The following is a 23,537-nucleotide window of genomic DNA, read 5'->3' as shown; positions in this document are numbered from 1 at the left end:
GAAAAGGACGCAGCCTTTAAGTTCAGCAATCCCTTTTCCAACCCCTGGTCCTCGAGGGACGCTGACGCCTCTGGTCCTTGGCTCAGCCTGGTTATTCTTGCTAGAGCATCCCCGTGCTTGCCCGCCGGCATGCTCCCGCTCCCGCGCACCCGGCCTGTTTCCCTGGGCAGCAATTTATCCTGTGCTCGCTTTGCGGCCAGCTGCTGCCATGGCATAACTGCCTGTAAATTCATGCCCTGGCTTAATGCGCTGCAGTTTTATTCCGATACCCATGTCCTTGAGGATACATCTTCCCTGGAGTCAGGGGAACCGCCTGCAGCACTCCCCAAACTTGCTTTCGGCTGATTTTTGCAGCAGGGCTGCCCCATCTCCTGCCCCCGCTGTCCCGCTGTCGGGGCAGTGTCGGGCTGCTCCAAGCCAGCTCCAGGATGATTTCCGCATGAACTGCAGATATGCTTTAAGTGCAGCGTAAATCAGGGAGTAACTTCTGATTCAGGAAAGCACTGAGACAGCCAGGGATGCTCATGCTGGTATGGAGAGGTGAGCGCAGGACCAGGATCCAGCACAGCCTCCAAAGATCGAACCCGCTCTGGCCAATTCTGCCCAACCACGGCAATTTCAATCAACTCGCACCAGATTTCTATAATTTGTGACTCTGATTACAGTGCTATTTTACATCTCAGGCTTTGATGATGGCATTTTAATAATAATATTCCTTCCACATCCTTGTTATTCTGAGGTCTCCATGCTCCTCCAGTAAATTGCAGTGGGATCAAGAGATCCCTTGACTCAACCCAAGTTTCCCGCAGCAGACAGGGAGCAAACGTCTGCTGGAGGTTGGGAGCCGGCTCTGGCCTTGCTGGTTCATGTTTATTCAGCTTTGCTGGCGTGCAGCTTTGCAAACAGATCTCGTTCTGGTTTTTGCTAGCCAGCACACAAAGGATCCTCTCCTAAGCAGAATTAATAGAGAGATCATCTCTCACTCTAAACAAACGCCAGCGTCTCCCTCCTGTGATTGCACTTGACCCTTCTTCTGAGTTATTGGTGGGGTTTTTTTTTTCCATTCTCCTTCAGATTTCTGGCCTGAAACACAATCCTGGGGCTGCTGCCTTTATCTCCGTGGTCCTTGAGTGCCTTTCCTCAATCTGCAAGCACCTCGTTAATTTTAGTGCATGGCTTTGCAGCCCCAGTTGCTAGGCAGCAGATGTATATAAGCAGTTGAGAAACAAAAAGGACCTGTTCCAAACTTTAAATATGGAGTAATATATTTTGCAGGGTTGAGTTTCTTTTTTTTTTTTTTCTTTCCCTTCCCTCCTTTCCTTTTATTTGGTAACCTGCTTTTCTCTTACAAGAGGCGCACGCAGGACTTTATGCGATGTGGTTATTTTTGACCGTGTGTTCTCTGATTTAACTTGAGCCTGGCGTTGGTGTGGGGAAGGTGAGCAGGGAACTGCGTTTGATGGAGCTGCTAACTTGGAACTGCTGCCTGACCTCTCAGGTCCCTGCCCTGGGGAGGACTTCTGAAGCAAGCAATCACTCCTCTTTGTCAGGCATAAAGCTCCTCTCCTAAGGGACTTCCTAAGAATATTATCTCCAGAATGTATTCTTCCATTGGTAGTCCTCCCGGTTTCATGTCCCCTTGTCCCCGGCCATCCTTGCCTGTGGGTTCGTTCCTTCTCCTCCTTTGTGCCCCCCTCCCTCCCTGGCACCCCAGGTCCTCCTTTCCCCCACTCTTTCCTCTGCAGGAGGACATTACCTGCTCTCGGGATGTTAGCATCCTTGGAGAAATACAGACTTTGACTTCTTCTGGGCTTCAACCAGATGGAACGGTCCCTTCTCCTTCAGTAGGGATTTTGGATGGTGTTTTTCTTGCATTCCTATTGGTTTCAGTGGGATTTTCCTTGTGAAGAAAAAGTGTTTGTGTTTTCTTTCAATGGCTTTTCCGTGTCTCTCTCTGTTACAACCAAAGACTTTAAATTAAGTGTCCATTACATGCCTGGCAAGGCACTGTTGGCCCATCCAGATCCCAAAGCTGATCTGTCTGTCTGAAACTCTTCATCCCAGCCTAGAGTGGGATGAGTTTTGCATCCCATGTAGCAACCAGAGGCAAGATCCCTTGCCCTCTAGGCCAGAAATTAAGGCGGTGGGACAACCTGTGCCCTCCTGCCGCAGCGTGTCACCTCCCGCAGCCCTGCGGGACAGGACCGGGCACGGCTGCGTTGCCGAAATGTGCCGAGGAGCATTGGGAGAGTCACCCCTGAGGAAGGGGAAACATGGCGGGGTCAAAAATGATGTGTGCTTTCCAAGTGGGTAGGAACGACTGACTGGTGCCGTGAAGTGGTACTGGGGCCACTCGTATGGCAAAGCCCCCCAGGATGGGGCTGTGCCCCCCCTCGCCCGCAGACCCCTGTTGCGTTTGGGCATTTAAATGGGTGTCTGCACTAACGGGGGTGAGGAGGGATCTGAACTCATGATAGGTTCTGGTGGCTTTTCTTAAATTAGATATTTCACCTGGCTGTAAGAGGACTGATATTGTGTTAATCAAACATTCATTAAAAGCCTCCATTGCTGCTTAATGAAGGCATAATAAATAAAGATCCTATTATGCAGCCACAAAAAAAAAAATATAATCATGTTTTCAATAATTAGCTGCTGTTTCATTAGCACAATTATCACTTAGGAGCTGAAGCAAGCTCTGTTCGAAACACTTAATTTAAAGGTAAGGCTGGTCCCTTCGAAGGGCTTCGCTCCATCTGAGATCTTCCACCCCTTCCCCTCTCCTCCCCTGCCTTTTCTCGTGTGTTTTTTGATTTCCCCATTCAGTCCTGCTGTTGAAACTGTGAAAATTGAACGCCCCCTTCCCCTTCCTCCCCCCTCCCTCCCCCCCGTTTCTCCTTCAGGAGATCTCCAAGCGAGAAGACGCGAGTGGGCAGTTAAGCTGTATTCAGCTGCCTGTCGACTCGTCGGGGGTACGTACACAGCACATCCCACCGCCCGCCGTGGTTGTCTCTCTCGTGGTGCCTGGTCACACACCGTGGTGCTGTGCTCATTGTAGTAGCTGTTGTTCTTCTGGGGTTTGTTTTGGGTGTTTTGGGGTTGTTTTTTGTTTTTTCTTTCCTTTTTTTGTTGTCCTCATTGTTGAGTCAGTCTTGATTTTAAGTCCCTTCCTTCTCCAGGGGAGCCAGGTAAATTAAGACGGGCGCTTTGGGGCGGCTGATGGGGCTCCAGCTCTTGCCCACCTCTTTCTGGACGCCTGCCCCAGGGAAGGCTCCCCGTGGGGCTGTCACAGCCCCTCCACAGCGTGGTCACATCCCAGGGACCTCCCTAGGGATGCGGATGGTGATGCCGATCGCTGAGCGTGCCCGCCGAGCGCTCCCTCCATCATGTGGGCAGAGGAGGGTGCCTGGCAGCGAAGGGACCTGGAATCAAGCCTGTTTGTGGACACGTGTGGGGGGAGCCCCGTGCTCGGCAGGACAGGGTAGGATGGCGGCAGCTGCGCTGTGGCATGTCCCAGAAAGGCTGCCTGGGATGCAGAGATCGCCGGTGAGATCCCGCTTTACAGCGCGGGTCAGGATGTGAAACGGTCCCGTCCAGGTCTGAGGAAGCCGTGGATCTCCGGAGTGCAGCACACCCCAAACCTTACTCTTCTGCCAATCTCATCTTTCTCTTTACTGCTCCCTTCCCTTTCTGTCCTTTCCGAGAAGCCTGGCTTTTCCTTCAGCACAAAAGCCCTTTCCCATCGTACCCCCGTTTGTCAGTCCCCTTCGGTACCGGCTGGTTTAGCCGTTGTACCGTCTGGTCCGTCTTGACATACCCTCGTTTCCCAAAGGATTTTAACTCCCTGTTCTCTCATAACCCCTTTTTTATCCAGAAAGGCAAACTGGGAGTGCAAGAACAGGTAACGGGCAGCAGCCCTGGCTGCGAGATGCTTGCCTGCACCGTACTGAGTCTGGCACGTGGTGTTTCAGGGGGGATGCTTTCTGCCCTCCAGACGTGGGGTTTGGTGCTGGGGAGGGGGGTGGGAAGTCCCCACGTAGCTCTGCTTGTCCATCTCAGCACACATCTCATCGTGCACCCTAAAACTTTCCTTTGGGCTGTTAAAGAGAACTCCAGGAATACAAATCACATAAAATTCTTCCCGTTATTTATTCCTTTTTAATAACCCATTAGGGAGAATGAGTAATTCCTGGCAGGCCCACTGACGGGCTGAGCCGGGAGCCTCCGCGGGGAGCGTACCTGGAGCCAGCTGGAGCCTCTGTTCCTACGGAGACACGGTTTTGACTCCAGCAAAGTTCAGGCCAGCCTGACTTTACTGCTCCCCCTTGCAAGGTGCATTCCTGGCCTTCCCAGTCTGCGTCCTGCAGGATGAGCTTCCCTGAATAGCACAGAAGTCCTGGATCCTCAGGAGGGGAAGTTTTGAGCCAACACTTCACACACTCATTTGCCTTAAAAACATGTGTCTGAGAGCAGCCAGTCTGCCTGGAGAAAAAATCCCCTTAACTGTTGAGTGACCCCGTGGGGGAGTATTAGGGCTGACCCCTCTGGGGTTTTGCTCAACAAAGAGGCACAGGGCCCTGGCCCTTGTGTCGGATGCCATCTCTTTCTCCCGTCCCATGCTGGGGCCCCTCTGGGTTTTTACAACCAACAGGTACCCAAGCACCAAACCTCCGCAGCGCTGGCCTGGGCTCCTGGGGGTGCAGCTGAGCCTTGGTGGGGTTTTCTGGGGCTCCCTGTCTCTCCCAGCTGAAGTGAGGGTCTGCTTGGCTTCTTTCACCCCGGCATCCTCCCTCCCTTCCCACCTCTCCTCCCTCCCAACATACATCGCGACGGGGCTTGGTGCCCTTTGCCAGAGCAGTGGTTTCAGCCGTGAGTCCTCCTCTTTTGGATGGGCATCGTTCTGGCGAGCACCATGGCCTGTCAGGTGTATCCTGGCTATACCACACCCTAAGTGCCTTTCTGCAGTGCCAATGGACAGAATCAGTGGGGTGCGCAGGGGCGTCCCGAATCGGGTCCGTGCCGCAGGACCGAGCGAGAGCCTGGGCACCACGGCGCAAGCAATGGTAAACCTCTTCGGTCTCCTCCTGAGGATGGGCCTGTGTCAAAGCAGGCACCTCTCACTGAACCCCCGGCGTTTGAAATGATGCAGCGGAATTTAAATCCTCAGAATGATACAGCGTAAATCCCTAAAACTTCAACTTCTGTTGCGTGTTGCAGCTGGGAGGAGAACGGCTGCCCGGGGCGGTTGTTATCGGGTTCCGCAACCTGGATCCTCTCTGCGCTGGTGGGGCGTCCGTCGACACGTGCCCATTAGCTGCGTTGGAAAGTCAGGGTCCATTGTGCCCCTTCTGAATCCTGGATTGCTTCATCAAAGCATCGCCAGAAAACGCCACACACAGGGAGTTTTAAACCATAGTGTATAAGTCAAGAGAGATCAGTAGGGTCAATTTTTGTCCCAAAATTGCTCATCAGATGTGTCCTTCCCTAATATCTGCCCAGTATGCAATTCCAGCAACAAAAATTAAGCAACGTTTTGGTGTGGGGGTTTTTTTTTTCTGATCCCTTTCTGGGACCGTATCTGGAGCCAGAGGCAATCTGTCTTCCTGGTAGGAGGTTAATTAGTCTGTGGTATAAATATGTGCATGCGTCATTTTGTGAAAGGTGATGTTGCATCGTGGTACGAAATTCGGTGGATCCGTAGGTGTGGTGTTGGACATGGGAACCCATTTTTTCAGAGGGGTGTCCGTGCACTGCAGCCCTTTGCCCTCTTTGCTGAAGCCCTCTGTTTTGCTCCAGGGCGATGCTTCCAAATCTGATTCTGAGGGGGATCTCTTCCCCCGTAGCCTGGAAGAGGAGGGAGGACTTAAGAAAAACTTGTCGAATCCAGCCTGTGAGTAACAACCCCGGGAGAACGGGCTTTTCAGCAGAAACCTTGTTTTGCTGTGAAAACAATATGTCCCAAAGGGAAGAGCCCTGCTAGAGAGAACGGCATAGTCCAAGCCGTGGCACGCTCGACCGAGGCCAGCAGGCTTGTGGTGTCGGGTGGGATCGTGGGATGCAGAGACATGATGGCGTTTGGGTTGTAATCTCCCTACCAAGCCCAAGGTCTGGGCTTTCGGGGTCTCTCTGCAGGGGCACAGGTGGAGGAGCTGCGGGGAAGGAGGAGGGAGGGAGCCCAGCATGGGCAGGAGGTTCCCAGGGCTGGAGCTGGTGGGTGTTGGAAGGTTGAGGGGCAGCAGATGACATTCTGCATCTGCTCTCCCCTCCCATTGGCACCTGATCCCATTCCTGATTTACATCCCCCCACTCCCTGGACAGGCTCTCAGCTCTCCAGAAGGGCTTTTTGACCCCATCCTCCCGATGCTTGGAGGAGAGCCCTCCCTGCGCAGCTGCTTTGCCTGCCCGGGAGCAGGTTGTAGATGTGTCCCTCGAGGTGTGACACCTGAAACCAACTTGTGTCTTCCAGTGATGGCCCTGAGCGACCACCCGGAGCTGAAGAAGAGCCTGACCCCGCCGCTCATCATACACACCGCTGCCACGCCGATGCCCATGCCCAAGAGCGCCATGTTCGGAGATGCAGCGCAGGGCTACGAGTCCCGCCGGGCCAGCGGCGTCTCCGTGGACCCCGCCGCCTACGAGCTCAAGTCCCCGGTACTCCCGTCACCTCCTCCTGCGGATGCTCAGCGGGTGTCTGCTGGGCTTACGGGACTCTCTGTCCATCCATCCGCCCCGGCCGGCAGAGCGGCAGCCTGGCGTGGGGCAGGTGGCACGGGGCTGATGCTCTCCTTGTCTCCTTCCCGCAGCCCAGCACCCGCAGCTCCCCGCACAGCCCCTGGAGCGCCGGCAGCAGCTGGAACAGCCGCCGCTCCAGCTGGAACAGCATCGGCCGGGCCCCCAGCCTCAAGCGTCGGGGTCAGAGCAGCGAGCGCAGATCCCTCCTCTCCGGAGAGGGGAAGGAGAGCTCGGAGGAAGGGGAAAGCTCCGATGAGGAGCACTCCAGCCGGGCCGGCAGCTTCAACGGCTCTTTGCCTCATCGCATGGAGTCGCTGGAAACAAAAGGCTCCTTCGACCTCCAGGATACGCTGCAGGTGCCTTCCCTGTACCGGACCAGCAGCATGCACAGCAGCCGCTCCGAGCACCAGGACTGCAACGGGAAGACCTCTGCGGGTCTGCTGCTGCACCAGCTCCACCTGGATGATCCCCGACAGGACTGCGATGACTGCGACGATGAAGGCAACATGGTAAGGAAATGTTAAGCGCTTGTTTTGCATTTTTTTTCCTTGTCAAAGTGATGCACGTACCTCTCTCAGGAGTGCACAAGCGATGGCTTGCTGCAGGGGCTGGGTCTCACCAGAAGGTCTCTGGGCTGTGGATGCCACCAGAAATGGGGTTGGCATCATATTAATTATTTCAATGCAGTATCGGATGGTTCACGATGGAGACATCGGGTCAAAACTCCCGAGATTCCGCTAAAAGGTGCAGAGCAAAGACTTTTGGAAATATATGCTTTTCTGTTTTTATTTTTTTCTTTTTTTGAAAAAAAAAAACCCCAAGTAACTTCCCCACTCTCCAACCATTATTCAGCTTTCTGCCGCCATGCACAGCAGCAGACAATTTCTGTTGACATCAATAGGCAAGGAAAGGGCAGGGTTTGACCCCCCATTCCCATGGCAGCGTCAGTCGATGGTAATTTCAGAGGCTTTGCATTAATTTCGATATGAAGAGGCATTAGTCCAATAAGCATCTCTTTCCCAAGCCTGAAAAGTGCCATTTAGGAAACGTTAGCTAAAAGGGCTGCAAGCTCAGGGAAGGGACGATGGTCCCTGGCTCTTTTGCCACGTGGATATTTGTATCTTAAAGGAATAAAAGGAATTTGGCTGCTTTTCTGAGGGTTTTTGCATGGCTGGCAGAGAGGGGCTTGAGCTGGTGGCAGGACACCTGCGGGGACTGTCCTGCTGGGATGTTCCCAGGACAGTTTGTGGGGGTTTTGGGGTGTTTTCTGCTCTTCCCAGATTACCTCTTTGTTTCACTTTACCTTGTTCTCAGGCTTAAAAATGTGACGGTCTGACGTGCCATCCCCAGGGGGTAACTGTTTCTGTTGCTGAGGCTGATGGGTTTTGGGTAGAGCCGCGTGATGGTAACCGGGGCGGTACTGAGAACAGGAAAGCTGCGGCTTGTGGACATGATTTTACTGTTATTTCACTGAGTTTGTTGAATGAAAATGGAATTTGGAGCATGTGAAGAGATGCGAAAGGCAGCGGTGACTCCAGAGAAGGAACAGGAGGAGAAAGAGAGTTAGTGCTGGCAGAATGGAGTCACTCAGCTGTGAACTGCCTTTAAAAAAAGCCATTATCCCATTACATCGCCAGCATGGATCCTCAACCTGGGATTATTACTGATTGTCTTAACCTGGTTTTTAACCTCCATAAAATAAATTGAATTTTTAAGAAAAGGAGCAGTAATTATTTTTTGAAAAAGCACTATTAAAAGTGATTAAGAGACCACACTCTGTATTGCTAGCTAGGGATTTTTTTCATCTTCCGACATCTGTGGCTTTTTCCAGCTTACCTGGTCCAAACATCCCACAGGTCCCTTCCTTTGCCCCCGGCAAGATCAGAAACCAGCAGCCCCCCGGCGCTGAGCATCGTGTGGTGGGACGCGTCCCTCCTCTCCTGTCCTACCCAGCCCCGTGGCCCCAGCCAGCGCTGACGATAAGATGTTGAATAAGATGCGTGGTTTTAATCTTTTTTTTTTATGGCAGCCGCTTTTAGCGTAAACAAAATGTTTTTCTGTGTGCCGAGGTCTGGTCACGTAGGGTTGGACCAAAGGTCCCTCAGTTCTTCTCCCATGGAGGGGTCAAAAGCAAATGCCTAGGGAAAGAATAGGCAAAATAGGGTAAATAAATTATGCGCCAGCCCATGGTATAGCTACAGCTGGGACGTCCGCAGCTGGCTGGTGCCTTTCCCCACGCTCCGAAATATGTCTTTGCTGCAAATCGCTAAACCAGACGGATTGGAAAATATTACTTAGATTAGTGGAATGAGCCCCCAGGTTGCGGAGCTTCCCTTTGTGGTTCCCTCCTGACGTTTGGGGGGATGCTTTGCCCCTAAATTAGCCTTGACAAAGTCAGAAAAAAAGTAATTATTTTTTAAATGGAAAAAATAAAATTCAAAACTCCCCCACCAACAAAAGAAGAAAAGAACTCAGCTGTTATTCAGATCAAAGTAATCCTAAATATGCCCTTCTGCAACAAAGCTTCACATCTCTCCTTGCTGGCTGGTTTTGATTGCCTCTGCGCAGAAATAAAAGGAAGTGCAAAGGCTTCGTCTGGATCTCCCAGGCTCCCATTATATTAGTGCCGCTCCGCTGCCTTCAATGAGTTTATTCTGAATTTACATCCCTCCGAGGAGCCAGAATCAGGCCCCTGGTAGCTCTTCTCCCCAGAAGTAGAAAAATCAGGGGACTGAAATCTGTTCTTCATTGCCTGAATGCAGACAAGGAGAAACTTCACGGGGAGAGAGATCTGCTGCCTGCTTGGGTTCACGTGGCTGCAACCGAGATCAGGGATCTGCTGCGAGGGCTTTGTTATTCACATCTGCTGGATTTTGGATGCTTTTGGGTGCCTTCCTACCCAAATTGCTGAGTGCTCGGAGCAGAAAGTGAGGGAAATACTGAATATGCAACCAAATGTGTCCCCTCCTCCCAAAAACCTCATTGCACATGGCAATTGCAGCTCCTTTCCCCTTTGCCTAATGCACTTTTTCTCCTGTGGTGTGCAGTCCAAACCCTCTCGGCCTGCCCCAGCTGCATATTTAAATTAAATAATCAGGTCCCGAGCGCCTCCGTGCAGCTTCCAGCTTGCCTGGAGGTCCATTGCCACTCCTAGAGCATTTTTCAGCTGTTCCCCCCCATCCTTATAATAAATCTTTTATAAATATATGCCTCTCCCTTACTCCGAGGAGTGCATCGGTCGTCTTTTAATGCCAACTGCCTTTCATCCTGTCCTCAGAAGTACATGAATATCTGAAAGTCCTAAGGGGGGGGAAAAAAAAAATAAAAAAATAAAAGCAGCTATTTATCAGCGGCTCTCCTTGCTGTGGGATCAGAGGGCCCTGTTAACACGCTGCCGGGTGAAGGCAGCACCGCTGCCTGGTAGCAAGCAGCAGCCCACCATGTCCTGGCCCCTGCCCGCGTGCTGCCGGGGGGAGTTCGGGTGGTCTTACCCAGGGAGATTTTGTCTAACTTGCTGGCAACTGTAGTTTTTCTTCTCCCCCCCGCATCTTTATTCATCCTGTCCAGGTGTGTTTTATGAAGAAATAGATATGATTTTAACCACATAATTGATATATCGCTTTGAACATAATGCGGGCTTAAGCAGCAATCAGCCTGATTGTAAGCAGTTGATGCGTGTCTGGACCTCGCGGAGAAAGCGTTTGATGGGACTTAGGCTGGAAATGCTCAGGTTTTATTTCACAAATATCTTACATTTGGCTCAAATTAACTGAGCTGCGCTGTTCCACCGGTGCAAATCTGGAGTAATTCCTTTAACTTGAGATTTCTGTGGATGTACTTGGCCCGGTACAGAGCAGCCGCACTGCATCCCTGGCTGAGCCGGCCGTGGCTGAGCCCTGGTGCTCGCCCTTACTCTAACACGCTGAATAGAGAGACATGATGGAAGATCACTTTTTGCCTTTGTTATCTGATTTAGCCCATGAACTGCAAGCTGCAACAATTAGCCAAACCCCAAAATATCTTTGGCATTAAAATTGGACAAAAGGAATATAAAGAAGCATTCTGTGCTGCTGACGCATTACCATTCACTACAAATCCCCATGATAAATACCAGAACTGCTTTGAATAATAGATACTTCTGGAAACCTTCCAGCTCGCAAAATGAACTGGACCGAGTCGCAGCTATTACTCCATGTCCAGAGGCTGGGGTAGCAATCGCCGTTCCCACCGCAACCTTGAGCACCCGATTTTTATCCATTTATTTACCTTTGTTAAATCTATGGGTAATTAAACTAACTAGGCTGCTCGAAGGGATAACACAACCCTAAGGATGCATGCTCTGTTAAATACAGTTTAGAGAGAAGGGAGCAGTTCTGACTCCTTGCCTGGGGTTGCAAAAGGGATGTGAAAACAGGCAAGACGTGGCCAAAACCTACTGGTGTACCATGATGTGGTCTGTGTTTGCGTAGAAGGGGAGGGAAGGACGGACAGCTGAAGGAGAGGGGTAGAAAGATCTAGCTTTTTGTTGTTGTTGTTGTTATTCAAACTTCTATTGTTATTTTCACAAGGTGGTTTTTATTTTCTGAAGGGTTCAGGTTGTCACCAAGTGCTTTCATTAAACGGACACTACACTAGCTATTACCCATCGCTAATGAGACCCCTGGCTGAGTGCCTATAGGAACAGAAAGCGTTTCCTCAATTACCCTAACAAATCCCATTTTTACAGTCCAGAGTACCTCCAATTGCTAACAGTTTGGCTCCAAACGAATCCCCCCCTCCCTGTTTCTAGGGTGAAATAAATAAAAGTGCCTCAGCCCCGGGTCCGGGCGCTGCCGGGGTGTGAGCGGCGATTCCTGCGCTGTGCTTTGCACCCCTCGGCATGCTCATGGCTCTGAACATCCGCAGAAGAAAGCTTCAAAGAGCCCGTGCAGCTGCGTTCCCCTGCGCGTGCCCGTCCCAAGCCCAGGTGGTAGCAGAGAAATAAGGGTAATGAAAGAGCAAGGATTCTTTTTTATTTATCTGTAAATGCAAAGCGCTGCAGTGACGTTGCACACACCGGTCTGTGGATTTATCTTCTGGTGCTTTGATTTGGATGAGCTGGGAAAGCCTCGGTGCGGTGGGCGAGATGTTCGTCTGGCTTCTGCTGGTTGTCTGTGCTGAAGGTGCTCTGCAGTGCCAATGGGATTAAAGATCCTGATGTCCCCTCGGAGACCTATGGATGAGAAGGCGACAAGACCTAATCCAGAGGCTGTTGCAGCCGGGATGAGGCTTCCCCTCGGCATCCAGTTTTTCATGTCTTTAGGTGACCTGTTGGCCAAGGCTTTTACAATCTGCCCTCCTGGCCTTAAATGACCTTGCAGACGGTCTAAAACAGAAGTATGTGTGGCTGAGGATGCGCTGTGGTTTCAAGTAGGAATTCATTTGCGGGAGTCGGATGGCCCGTGTTCATGCAGAAGGTCAGGCTGGCCACGACGTTTCCTTCTGGCTTTATAATCTCCCATCTAATCTGTTCGTGCTGAATGAGAGGCAGATGCTCGCCATTGCGTTCCTGGACCAAACTTCAGGTCCTCAAATGATTTCTTCAGCTTTCCAGTGGTGCATGGACATAGGCCTTGGGCTGGCAAGCAGCAGGAATCCCTCCCTCTGCTCTTTTTATAACCTCTGACATAACCGTTATATATTCTTTAAAAAACCTCCAAACAACAAAACCCCAACAAAAATACCCAGAAAACCTTAGAAGATTCTGACAAACATCTGATGGGTATCTGGAGGGACTGAAGCTGATGGGAGCTGGTTACCAGTCCTCTGGGCAAGGGTTTTGTTTACCAAGTTTGTCCTCTTGGCTAACTGTGTGCCTTTTTTGGGGGAGATCATTTCATTTCAGCTTTACTGAGCACTTGGAGATATGTGTTCAGTGAAAAATTACCCTGAGTCCTTCGCTTGGAAGTTTTGGGGGAGTTTTATTGTTTTAACAGTTCTCTCTGTGTTTTCCTCCCGGTGCGTTTCTGCTGTACGTTTTCCTCCTAGAGCAAAAGGGACCGTCTGAAGGCGTGGGTACGGGCACGGCTCCCCACCTGCTGCAAAGAGAGGGACTCCTGGTCCATCTACATCTTCGCCCCTCACTCAAGGTAAGGCAGCTGCGCCCCAGCATGGCCCTGGCATAGGAGCGTCCGGTAGAGACCCGTGGCTCAGAGCACGGGTACAGCTTTATCGAGTTCATCATTTGCTTCATCAGTGATCCCAGCGCCTGCAGGTTTTTCATTCAACAGAGTGTGGGGAGTTTGAAGCAAGGGGGACGGGTGCTTGTTAAGCAGATAAATCTGAATTTGCCCCCAGTGCACAGAGCAAAGGACACTCCTTGACCTCCTAAACCTGCCCCTCAGCCTGGACTTCTCTGTCCTGCCCCTTCCCTTCCTCCCTCTCCCAACAACCCCAGAAAACACGCTCTCCTCGCCTGCAAGCCCCCAGCTCTGCCCTTCCCAAAGCCAGCCGCGCCGGGGCCATCGGGGCTCTGTGCTCCTGCGGACGTTACGCCACGCTCGGGGAGGGTTTCCCATGTTCGAGCTCCTGGGCTGTGGGCAGCATTCGAGTTCATTCATATAAAGATTAGAGAGATTTTCAGAAACAGACTTTGGGAAATGTAATACGGTATTATAAATCCTGGGTCAGTGTACAGCCATCTGTCACAATAAATAGCTTCTGTCCCTTTGTTCCATGTGCGCTCAACCCTTACAGGCTTGCTGGGAGTATTTCTTCCTTTATTTAAGCTAAACCTGAGCACTATGGACCAGGTAGGGGGTCGGATCCAAACCTGGCCGCATGTCTGAGTTGTGGAAGCAGCTCCTCCATTTCAAGTGACCCAAAGTCCCCTATGAACATTACCAGGGCTTGAAATTCTGTAGCCCAATTCTGTAGCTCAGATCCTTTTCTATTCATACCCCGATCTGCCTGCGCCGTGCGGCTCTGCCAGGGAGGGGATTGGGAGATTGTAGCTCATCTGCTTTGCAAACGGAGCGCTCGGTTCCCCTGCCATGCATCGAGCTGCTGCGTTTCTCCCCAACCAGTCGAGCATTAATAGCTAGTCTGTGCATACTTTTTTTTTTTTTCTTATTTCTTGACAGATTCCGTCTGATGTGCAATAAAATCATCACACACAAGATGTTTGATCATATCGTCTTGGTGATCATTTTCCTGAACTGCATTACCATTGCCATGGAACGACCCAAAATCGAGCCTCACAGTGCTGTGAGTTTCTGAGGTTAACCTTTTCCTGTGCTCCCCGTGGGGCCGAAACCTGTGGCTCAGACCCCACCGCTCTGCGCTTGGTCTCACTTTCTTTCTCTTTTTCAAATGGGCAGCTGCGAACACCCCCCGTGTATCCTTCGAATTAGGTACAGCAACTCTCCTAGCGTCCTTTCAAAGTACAAGAGCAGAGCTCATGGCCTGTAATATATCGAATATCCCATTTCTGCAAGTACAATCAAGGTTTTAACACATGACATAAGCACGACATCTGTCTTGGTTTCCTTCCCTGATAAACCTTCAAACACTTTTCTTCTCTCCACACAATGTTCGCTTCTTCCATCTGTTCTCCACGGGCACGTATGTGTGGTGTGAAGGGAATGGGGGAAACTGTTCTTTTCATACTCTTCTCTCCCCTTTGTGTATCAGCTTTGTTGTGACACAAGAAAACCTGAATTGATAGATGCACAGTAGTGCTAATGCCATTTCCCTGAACCATTTTGTTTTAATAGACTACGTAATAATTTCTCAAACCAGACCCTCACAGCACCGACATCCATCAGTCAGAGGGGCAGAATCATCCTATTGCTCTCTTATTTTAGCATAGATTGTGGCTGAGAGATACACTGGGCTCTTGCTGATGTACTGCAAAAGACTGCTCATATCGCAATCGTATAGAATCCTGTTTTGTTGCCGTAGGCGTGTCAGGCTGTTCATTTTTGTGGATCTTCAATGCAAGACCTTAAAACTGGAGTCTTGGATGCTCTGTGCCTATTTTAAGCTTTCCCTAGTAGTCCTCTTTACTGAAATAGTTTGCCCAGTGGTCCCTCCCCTAAATTCATTTTTTTTCTCTCGGCTATCACGCAGTTGTGGTGCACCAACTCACAGCTGCAAGAAGAGAGCAGGACTCCCTGCCAGCCATGTCGCAGGAGGAAATCACCCTGCTGTTCCCCAAATAGGGCACCCTGAGAACGTCCCTAGAAATCCCAAATGCTTCTTTGGAGCCCCTTGCTGTGTTGTCCGAGAGTCACCGTTCTCCAAGGCTGGCTCCGACAGGAACTGTAGTTACACAGAGATGAAGGGGGTGACACGCATGAGTCAGAGGAGTCCACAGCAAGGAGCTATAGTGCCAAACCCCAGTACTTCACGTATGAGAGGAGAAGGATGAGCTGTGGTGTCCTCAGGCATTGGAAGAGAGGAAAAGAGACAGAGACCGGTGTGAGGTTCATTAGCATCAAGTTATAACCAAGGGAACCAAAATGGGTCATCCAGGGCTGGAGCTGAGCCGGACCACGGTCTCGGAGCAGCAGAGAGGAGAAGGGGGATGCTGAGCGGTGGGGCATGGAGCAGGGCAGCCAGGAGAAGTGCGCAAGCCCTGCCTGTGCTGATGGAGCTCTCATCTGGAAACCAAGAGAGTTAGTTTAGCTTGAGTTGTTTAAAATAATTGTACTTTGCTTCCCTGAGCTGTGGATTTTGTAGCTGCTTCAAGCGAGTTCTCTTTCCCTGTCCCAGTTTCAGCTGGCTTATCGGAACAGGGGATGCTGTTGCTAGCCAACACGCCCTCCCCATCGCAGTGCACGCGACATGGGCCAGGGAGATTATCCTTCAAAATAGCCACGCGCTTGCCAGAGAGGAATGTAATATCCTCGGTCTCTCCTCCACGCTATTGCTGTTTTATCTCCAGCTCCACAAGCAGGTCCCTACTCTTTTTCTCCTTCATACTGCCTACCCCTCCACAGCAGTCTTTTGTGTGGCAGTTGGCTAACAGCCGGAGATGTTTCCTATCACTGCTCAGGCAATCACAGCGCAGGTCTAGGACCTAATTAATTATGGACCCAGTATGGAAAGAAGCTACTCTGTGGTTCCTGAGTCACTTCAGTAAATCATGATCTGGTGAGCGAGAGAGTTGCCAAGGTGTTTTGTCTTGTTTAAATTGCATCTCATTTTGAGCAAGAGATCTGCATCTCTTACAGGACTGCTCTGTAGGGAGAGGCAGAAATAAATCCGAAATTGTTATTAGCTGAACTGGGGCTGGTTCAATTGTACGCGCACATGCATACATGCATACACATCATCTTTCCTCCAGCCTCCGCCTTCTGCTGTCCATTTCTCTGTACAGGCAATCAGAGATTGTTTGGGGATTAGGGAAAAGTGTAATTTATTTAATGATCATCATTAAAAAGAAAGGTTTCTGCTAACTACAGATAGGGAACCGGTCCATGGTCTCATCTGTAATCACTAGCTGCGATTGCAGAGCAGTGGCAGCGAGGACTGCATGGTCTGGTGGATAGCGCGGGGGACTGGGAGATGAGACTATTGGGCTTCACGCCCAGGTCTAGCCTGTGGCTTTGGGCAAGTGAATCAACATTTTGGGGGGCAGGTCTGAGCTGGCTTAAACCCCCAGAGCTTTGCTGGCTTCGGTGGAGCTGTGACAACTCATGCCAGCTGAGCTTCAGTGTCCCGTGGGTCCTGCTTGCCTTGCAGCACAGCCACTCCAATATTGACTTAATTTCTAGGAGAATTGGGAGCTCAGTGATATTTGCACTGTGTGGTGACGTCCGCAGGTGAGGGGCAGGTGGAGATTTGTCAAGCGTGCTCCAAGGAGGGGAGGTCTCCCTGTTTCTGTGGGGGAAGTTTTGGGGGGGCAGGTGGGGGGATTTGGGGGCAGGTGCTGTTGCCGCCCCTGTCCATGGTGCTGACACAGACCCTGGCAGCGCTGAACCGTGCGCAGTGTTATTGTGTTATTGTCTAAATATTTGGATTCTCCCCTCTTTGAGAGCAAACAGTTCAAGGCCTGTTTCAGCACAGAAGCTGGAGAACAGTTAGCAACCACTCAAATACGCACAGGGAGATGTACGGCTGCAGAGAGCAGGCTATAAAACGTCTCTCATTTTCTTTTTTATAGGAACGGATTTTCCTAACACTCTCCAACTACATCTTTACAGTTATCTTCCTGACTGAGATGACAGTTAAGGTAAATGAAGCTGGAGGATAAGTGTGCCTGTATTATATTAGTGATATTTTATTACGGTGAACTCACAAAACCCCTAGGTCTACCAGCTACGAGTGAGGTGTACGTTTTCCTCATCTGAATCGTATTCAAATACCCACCACATGCCTTATTCTGAGCATGTTTTACATCAGAACAATTTCACTGAAGTTGCTCTTGATTTACACCATTCTACGAGCAATGGGATGCTTCAATTCGGCAATCCTTCCCTATTCAGCAAAGCTCTTGAGCACATGCTTAACTTCAACCATGCATGTAAGTCCCATTGTCTTCAACAACCAATTGTTCTCAACAACCTAAGCAGCTATGTGCTTTCCTGAGGAGGGAGAGACTTAAGCACGTTGACGCACTTTGCTGGATTTGAGGCAGGAGGCTCAGAAACCCATTGCGGTAAATCTCTCTCGTGTAATTCATAATCATCTGGCAGAACAATTGCTCTTTCTTCGGAAAGTTTCTCTATTTTCTTTATTTGCAAAGCTTGTAAATGATTGCTTTGGGTCAGCCACTCTGAACCTTTCCTCCAGCAGTCTGTAGGAATAAAATATGATCAAACTTTTTATGCCAGAGCTAAACCTGCATTGGTTTACCTGCATTAAAAAGATATCAGCTGTAAGGGACGGTCTGAGATGTTTCTGCAGAGGTATTTTTACAATTCTTGCAATATAACACTTGCTAATTTGTCTAATTAGGCTTCTGTACTGGGAAGCAAGTGGACACAGACTTTTATCTGTAAATAATGCCTTCTCAGCAGGTTGCTAACTGAAGAAACATATTGGATGTGATAGTCATAATTTGTTGCATCTTGGTGTCCGGGCAGGTGGTAGCACTAGGCTTGTGTTTTGGGGAGAAAGCCTACTTGAAAAGCAGCTGGAACGTGCTGGATGGGGTGCTGGTTCTCATCTCTGTCATCGACATCCTGGTCTCGATGGTGTCAGACAGTGGCACGAAAATCCTGGGGATGCTACGGGTTTTGAGACTGCTGAGGACGCTGCGGCCTTTAAGGTAAGCAGACGGTGAGGAACACCTAAAAGACTGTAGAGTGTGTGTGCCCAAGGGGGAGCTGAGCCTCTCCTGCAAGCAGCAGCATTTGTGCAAGGGAAGGGGCAGGCGAGACAAGGGCACGGTGTCTGTCGGCAGCGTTGTGCCCAGCCTCCTGCTGCTCCGCAGACAATGCATGTCTGCAGGTCCTGCAGAGCTGCAAGGAGCTCCGGGGACTCGCTGTGTTTTGGGACCAGCCCCAAGTGCAGTAGTAAACTGATCAATGCCTCTTTTGCTCATTAAAACACACATCCCCTGCTATTTGTGTTCTCATTTGCTCTGTGTAAAGTGCAGCTTAACAGCTTCTTCTCCCCCTTTCCTTCAGGCAGTCAATGGCTTTTGTTACAAAGAAGGAAATTAGTAGCAGGTGGCAGATCATTTTTAAGGAAGCAGAGACTAAACTGTTGCTTAACCTAGAATGCAAAGGAGCTTTTTTCCCCCTCATTTCCCCATTAATTTTACAGAGACATTTATTTTGAAAATTGCCCAGACAAGATGAAAGCAATTGTCCTGCTAACTGGGTCCCCCATCTCTGACAGCAGACAGTATCCCCTGCTCCAGGGACAGGCACCCCTCTGACAAGAACCTGCCCAAGGACCAGGCTCTTCCAAACAGGCATCCCTTTTGTCCTGTACCCCAAGGCATGAAGGTTTCTCTCCATGCTAAATGCAGTCCCTCTTTAATACCATTGTTGCTGCTCTCGTTATGCAGCAGCTAATAAACCTTCCTGCTCAAAGCATCTTTGTGTGCCTGTCATATCTTACTGCTGCTTCCTTCATAAAAGGTTTGCTTTGAGTCAGGATTTTCTCTTTCAGGACAGAAAAATAGGACCTTGCTTCTGACAGAAGATGTTGTTTTACTACCCCTGTGTGAATAATAAGTCTAAATAACAATGGCCGTGCCTATACGTATATCTTTCAAATATTCTCAACAGCTGTGAAAGCCATTCTGTTAAATTGGGCTCTGTGTATGTTGTGCCTGGTGAGTTTTAGGACGTGAGCTGCTTTTAATCATTTTTATCTGGCTAGATCATGCCATTGGTGTGGTTCAGCTCCCTGACCATATGACTAGACTGTCTTCTTACGTGACTCCAGCTTGGATATTTTCTCTTCATGTGTCCCTCCAGCGTCTTCATGTCAACTGTAGTTTTTGGGGGCAGTTTCTGCCAAATTGCTGGTTTGATAGATCTGCTCTGCTCTTCTCTTTTGGCTGATTTTCGACCTGTATTAAGAAAACCTACAAAATAAACTGGATAGCTCTGGGTAAAATAAGGATTGATTTCCCATCTCTGAACTGTGGAACACAAGTTTCTTTTCTGAGGTAGTGTGGTTGAATTGGATCTAGAGGAAGAGGCTTGGTTTGTGCTGACCCCTGCTAGAGTCACCTGTCTGACCTAGTAAAAGCCCAGTATGCTGCTTTGTAGATCTGTAGGTCTGCCTGGCCAGGACCTGGGTCTTCATTTACTAGAGTGTTTCTCTGCAGTCACCTGTGTGCATGAGTAGTCTGTAGCTACGGGGAACAATCCACTGAGTAACTGCAGGCTGGAGGAAGACCTGCCATCTGGAGCATGTGCAGGATTAGGCTCTTTCATTGCTATTCCATTCCTGTTGGCATTTGATCTGTTTTCTCAAGAGAGCGTGTGAATGTTTTCAGCCAACATACTGCTTTCTACTACAAAGGAAATGTAAAAAGACAGCAACGAGCCCATTCCCTAAATATGTTCACAATCAGTTCTATTCCCCTGTAATTAGATTTGTAGGAAATGAAAAAGCAGCCATCAAACTGGGGGCTTTTCAGTAAGTCATAAATTTCCGCATGTGGAAACCCATCTGCCTCTGCGATGCACATCTGGGCTGCCCTGAGCACGCCTCTGCCCACAGCTGCCCGCTCTGCCTTTGCTGCGGGCCGCACCGCATGGCTCGGGGATGTGCCTGGGATGTTCAGCTGGATCAACATGGGATGACAGCTGGGACAGGCGACCTGAGGTCTTTGCACACCGTGGCTCCAGTCCCCGTGTCCAGGTGAAGTCCCCTGTGGGGACCAAGCCAATGTGTTTTCCTTCCCAGGAAGGTGTAGGGCAGAGACCAAAGCGAATGCTCTGTCCCCACCATGGAGAAGCTGGCCCGGCTCCTTCTGTCCTCCCTTTCCGTGGGTGCTCGGGGACAGGGCTGCAGGGAGGACACACGCTCTGTGAGAAGCCAAGCCGCAGCTCTGTGTGTCACACTCAACTCGAGGGCAGGGACAGCCCTCGTTGTGTCTGTGTTGGCTTGACGGTCTGAAGGGGTGGGTCTTGCAAAAGACCTCCCTCATTCTGTCTCTTATGTTCTCTTATGAAAACAACCCCGTTGCTTTATGCAGCACACAAAACCACACGTGCTTGTGCCTTTTGCACAGGCATTAAAAAAACCTGGCCTGTGTGCCAATCACGGGCTTTTGATTGCATGATTGATTATCAGCCTCCAAATTGAATCCATGAGGATTTGAGCCCAGCTTTATGACCAGAATTCCAAAAATATATTCACAAAGGAGTGACATTTAAAGATGTTTCCATGACCCTCTGATGTTTCAGCCAGTAGAGGGATTGCTTATACAATAACATTCCTTCCTAATGCGTTCAACCTGCTGTTGTTGGGATCAAGTGTTGCAGCTTAAGATACAAGAGAAATCAAAATTGGAAATGTATTCAGAGTTAATGTGGATGGACTTCAGTGCTCTCTACAGAGCCTGGGCTTTGACTTCCAAAGCAGATGGATAAATTATTCACTTTTCATACCATTGCAGTATGAAATAGTCATTTCATAGACTCTCTTCTATCTGTCATATTATCACCTTTGCTAATTCTTTTTTAAATCTGTGGAGGAAGGTCTTCATTAATGTTGATCTGCTACTTCATCTAAGTGCTGCTACTTCTTCTGAGAGCTCTGATCAGAGTAGCAGGCTTAACGTTAGTAAATGTGATCCAGCTGGGGTGAGGCTGGCACTGGGTTTGGAGTGTCTCACACCAGGAGTTTAACAGCATTGGGAATGCTGAGACCAGCAGAACCAGGAGGAACTCAAGGGATTAACACTTCTAATTTCAATTTCCCCATTTGTCATATGCCTAATGCAGACTGGAATTGTCCTGAGTGCAACCTCGGTGAGTCTACAGCTCTGGCACGCCTGGAGGGCTCCAAATCAGCTGGATCCTTCAGCAATAAATTGCAGGAGTGGTGGGACAGATAATATGAGTTTCCAAACCTGATATCAGGAGGACCTTGGGCAATATTGATGAGGCGCGAGGATGCTGTATGTTGACATATTGGAGTTGACACTAATAATCTGGAAATGCTGAGGATTTCATTGGCACTTCTTAGGGAGTTATCAGACTCTCAGGAGAGCAGCAGGGGTCTTTGCACAGACTTGTCTTGACGTTGAATCAGGTCCTTAGTTTGAGGCAGCTCTGAGGTCTGAAGGTTTTCATTAGTAAGAACTATTATTTTTCAAAATCTTTTCAAAGTCTTCTCTCCCTGTAGGGCTGGAAACAGCATTGGCGTGGAGCTAAACTGGTGGCAGCTTTTACCCTCATGCATTCTCATTTGAGGAATTCCCTGGTTGATCAAAACTCTGAAAGCAGCCAAATGCTGCAGTTTCTTAGCCCTTTTTTTTGAGACTTCATGAAGTCAGACAAGTAACCTCATATTTTCTCTCTCTGCTGGATACGAAATAGTATCTCACAAGGGAAATCACTTTATTATTTCTAGAATAGGCTTTCTTAATAAGTGTTGGAGAACATTATCAACTTTAGACTCTGGAGACTAAATTTCTTCCTTGTTCCCCCGAATTTAAGGATGCTCCAGCAGTTAGACCACAGGCCTTCTATTTAGAAGACCTTACTTCAGTTCCATCCTGTGTGACAGTGGGCAGAATACCTAAGTCAGGATCCCTAAAGGCACCAAAGTACCCAATTTCTATTGAAATCATTGGAAATGAGGTGCCTGTGTACTTCTGAGAACATGGCTTGCGGTCCCCCTGTGCCTCAGTTTCCCATCTGTAGTTTGGCAGTCGTAGTATTTCACTCAGGACTGTGTGAGGGTGAAATAGATGAGGGATGATGAGGTCTTTAGGCTGTCTGAGGATCCAGAAGAGCAATTCAGCTTCAGACTGCCCAGCCCAATGCTTGCCTGGTGCACTCAGATGGAATGGGAAGAGCTCTTGCCCTGTGGACACTGCCGTGAGGCAGCATTAACCCGTTCATTGAGTTGGGCACACTAACCTGCCGACCAACCTCCTCTGCTAGCCGGTCTCTGCTCAAGTCTCAGCGTCGGTGCAGGTACAACGTGGCAGCAGCAGCAGCGTAGCTGCCCCAGCGAGGACCTCGGCCTGGGCTAATTGATGTGGGTGGTTTTGGCAGCCCACACCGACCAGTCTCCACGGCTGCCTTGAGCAACCTTCTGCTCCCTGAGCCATTCCCTAAAATAACCCAGATCTGAGCATCAGGAAAGCCGAGGTATTGGAAACAGGGAGCCACAGCAGCTACCTGGAAGAGACACCCAGCGTGAGGAATAGCAGCATCTGCCTTTTGTGTTTCACTGGTAAAGGAGTGGGTAAAAATGCCACCGTTTCTTTTTAAAAATGAGAATTGATGAGTTACCCGTGACATTTCAAGTAAATATTTAACCAGAAAAAAGGGAAGTAATTTTTAGCTTTTCAGGATACTGTTTGAAGCCAACAGGTTTTGAAAGACCTGGTGCCTGTGCACTGAGCTCTGCAGTTTGCTAAACCCGTAGGCTCTGGGGCAGGAGAGGGTTGGTGCGGGCTTAGCTGGCGTCTCAGCTAAGGCCATGCACGTCGGGCACGTGGATGTGTCCGTGGGGACCTCTGCTTGGGAGCACCATAGCCTGGGAGAGGGGAGAGAGGAGGAGACCTTGGATTCTGTCCCGGGGACAAAACCTGTGCTTCAGGTGGTGCAGCCAGACTTGGGGTGAAACAGGAGAGGACTCCCATGGCAAAAGAGAGAACCAGGCAGGAACAAGGTGGGGAAGTTTGTGGCACTTTTGAGTGCCAAGTGTTCAAAGGAGTCACCAGTGGATACCCAGAAGCACACAGGCACTTCCCTCCCTCCAGCTTACACGGCAGACAGCTACTTCTGCCTTGGGAAAGCAGTTTCTATGGCATCAGTACAAATGGATTTACAGAGCTAGTGAAATGCTTAATTCCAGTTGGCATCAAGAGGAGGGAAACATGCAACTTCTTCAGATGCCTTTCTCGGTCCCCTAGCTCTCCACCTTCATGTCTGTGAGCCTGAATACCTCGTTCATCTTGCCCAGCACGGTGAGATGGCTTCTCTAAATCACCCGAGCCTTGTCGTTTCGTTCTAGTATTGTCCTTGAGAGTATAGTACAGTTTCTCTTTTTTTTTAAAATTTATTTTTTTTTACCTTCAGTCATGATGTCCACGTTATTCTTCCTCAATCTTCCACTATGATCTAATCCTCTGTTAGGAAATTCTATGCAGTATCAGATGGAGAGGAGCTACAGAA

At 49.7% G+C, this 23,537-nt stretch overlaps 1 protein-coding gene across 10 annotated transcripts in view; it reads left to right on the top strand.

The window, feature by feature from the left end:
- CACNA1G (calcium voltage-gated channel subunit alpha1 G) overlaps positions 1–23,537 on the top strand; it is a 151,148-nt gene that overhangs the window by 87,211 nt on the left and 40,400 nt on the right. For 4 of the 10 annotated variants that reach the window (XM_075770360.1, XM_075770365.1, XM_075770357.1 and 1 more), the window contains exons 15-22: positions 2,901–2,969; positions 5,794–5,887; positions 6,464–6,648; positions 6,801–7,238; positions 12,757–12,857; positions 13,851–13,974; positions 16,877–16,945; positions 17,799–17,983. In XM_075770360.1, coding sequence (XP_075626475.1) covers positions 2,901–2,969; positions 5,794–5,887; positions 6,464–6,648; positions 6,801–7,238; positions 12,757–12,857; positions 13,851–13,974; positions 16,877–16,945; positions 17,799–17,983 — 1,265 coding nt within the window. Of the gene's footprint in view, positions 1–2,900; positions 2,970–3,871; positions 3,899–5,793; positions 5,888–6,463; positions 6,649–6,800; positions 7,239–12,756; positions 12,858–13,850; positions 13,975–16,876; positions 16,946–17,798; positions 17,984–23,537 lie in introns of all 10 variants that reach the window. The other 6 variants (XM_075770364.1, XM_075770363.1, XM_075770361.1 and 3 more) reach the window with 2 other exon arrangements.

This window comes from Balearica regulorum, chromosome 18 (assembly GCF_011004875.1).
Source record: "Balearica regulorum gibbericeps isolate bBalReg1 chromosome 18, bBalReg1.pri, whole genome shotgun sequence".
In the NCBI taxonomy this organism is placed as follows: Eukaryota; Metazoa; Chordata; class Aves; order Gruiformes; family Gruidae; genus Balearica; species Balearica regulorum.
The sequence above is the reverse complement of the archived record's forward strand: the minus strand, read 5'-3'. Positions and strand labels throughout refer to the sequence as shown.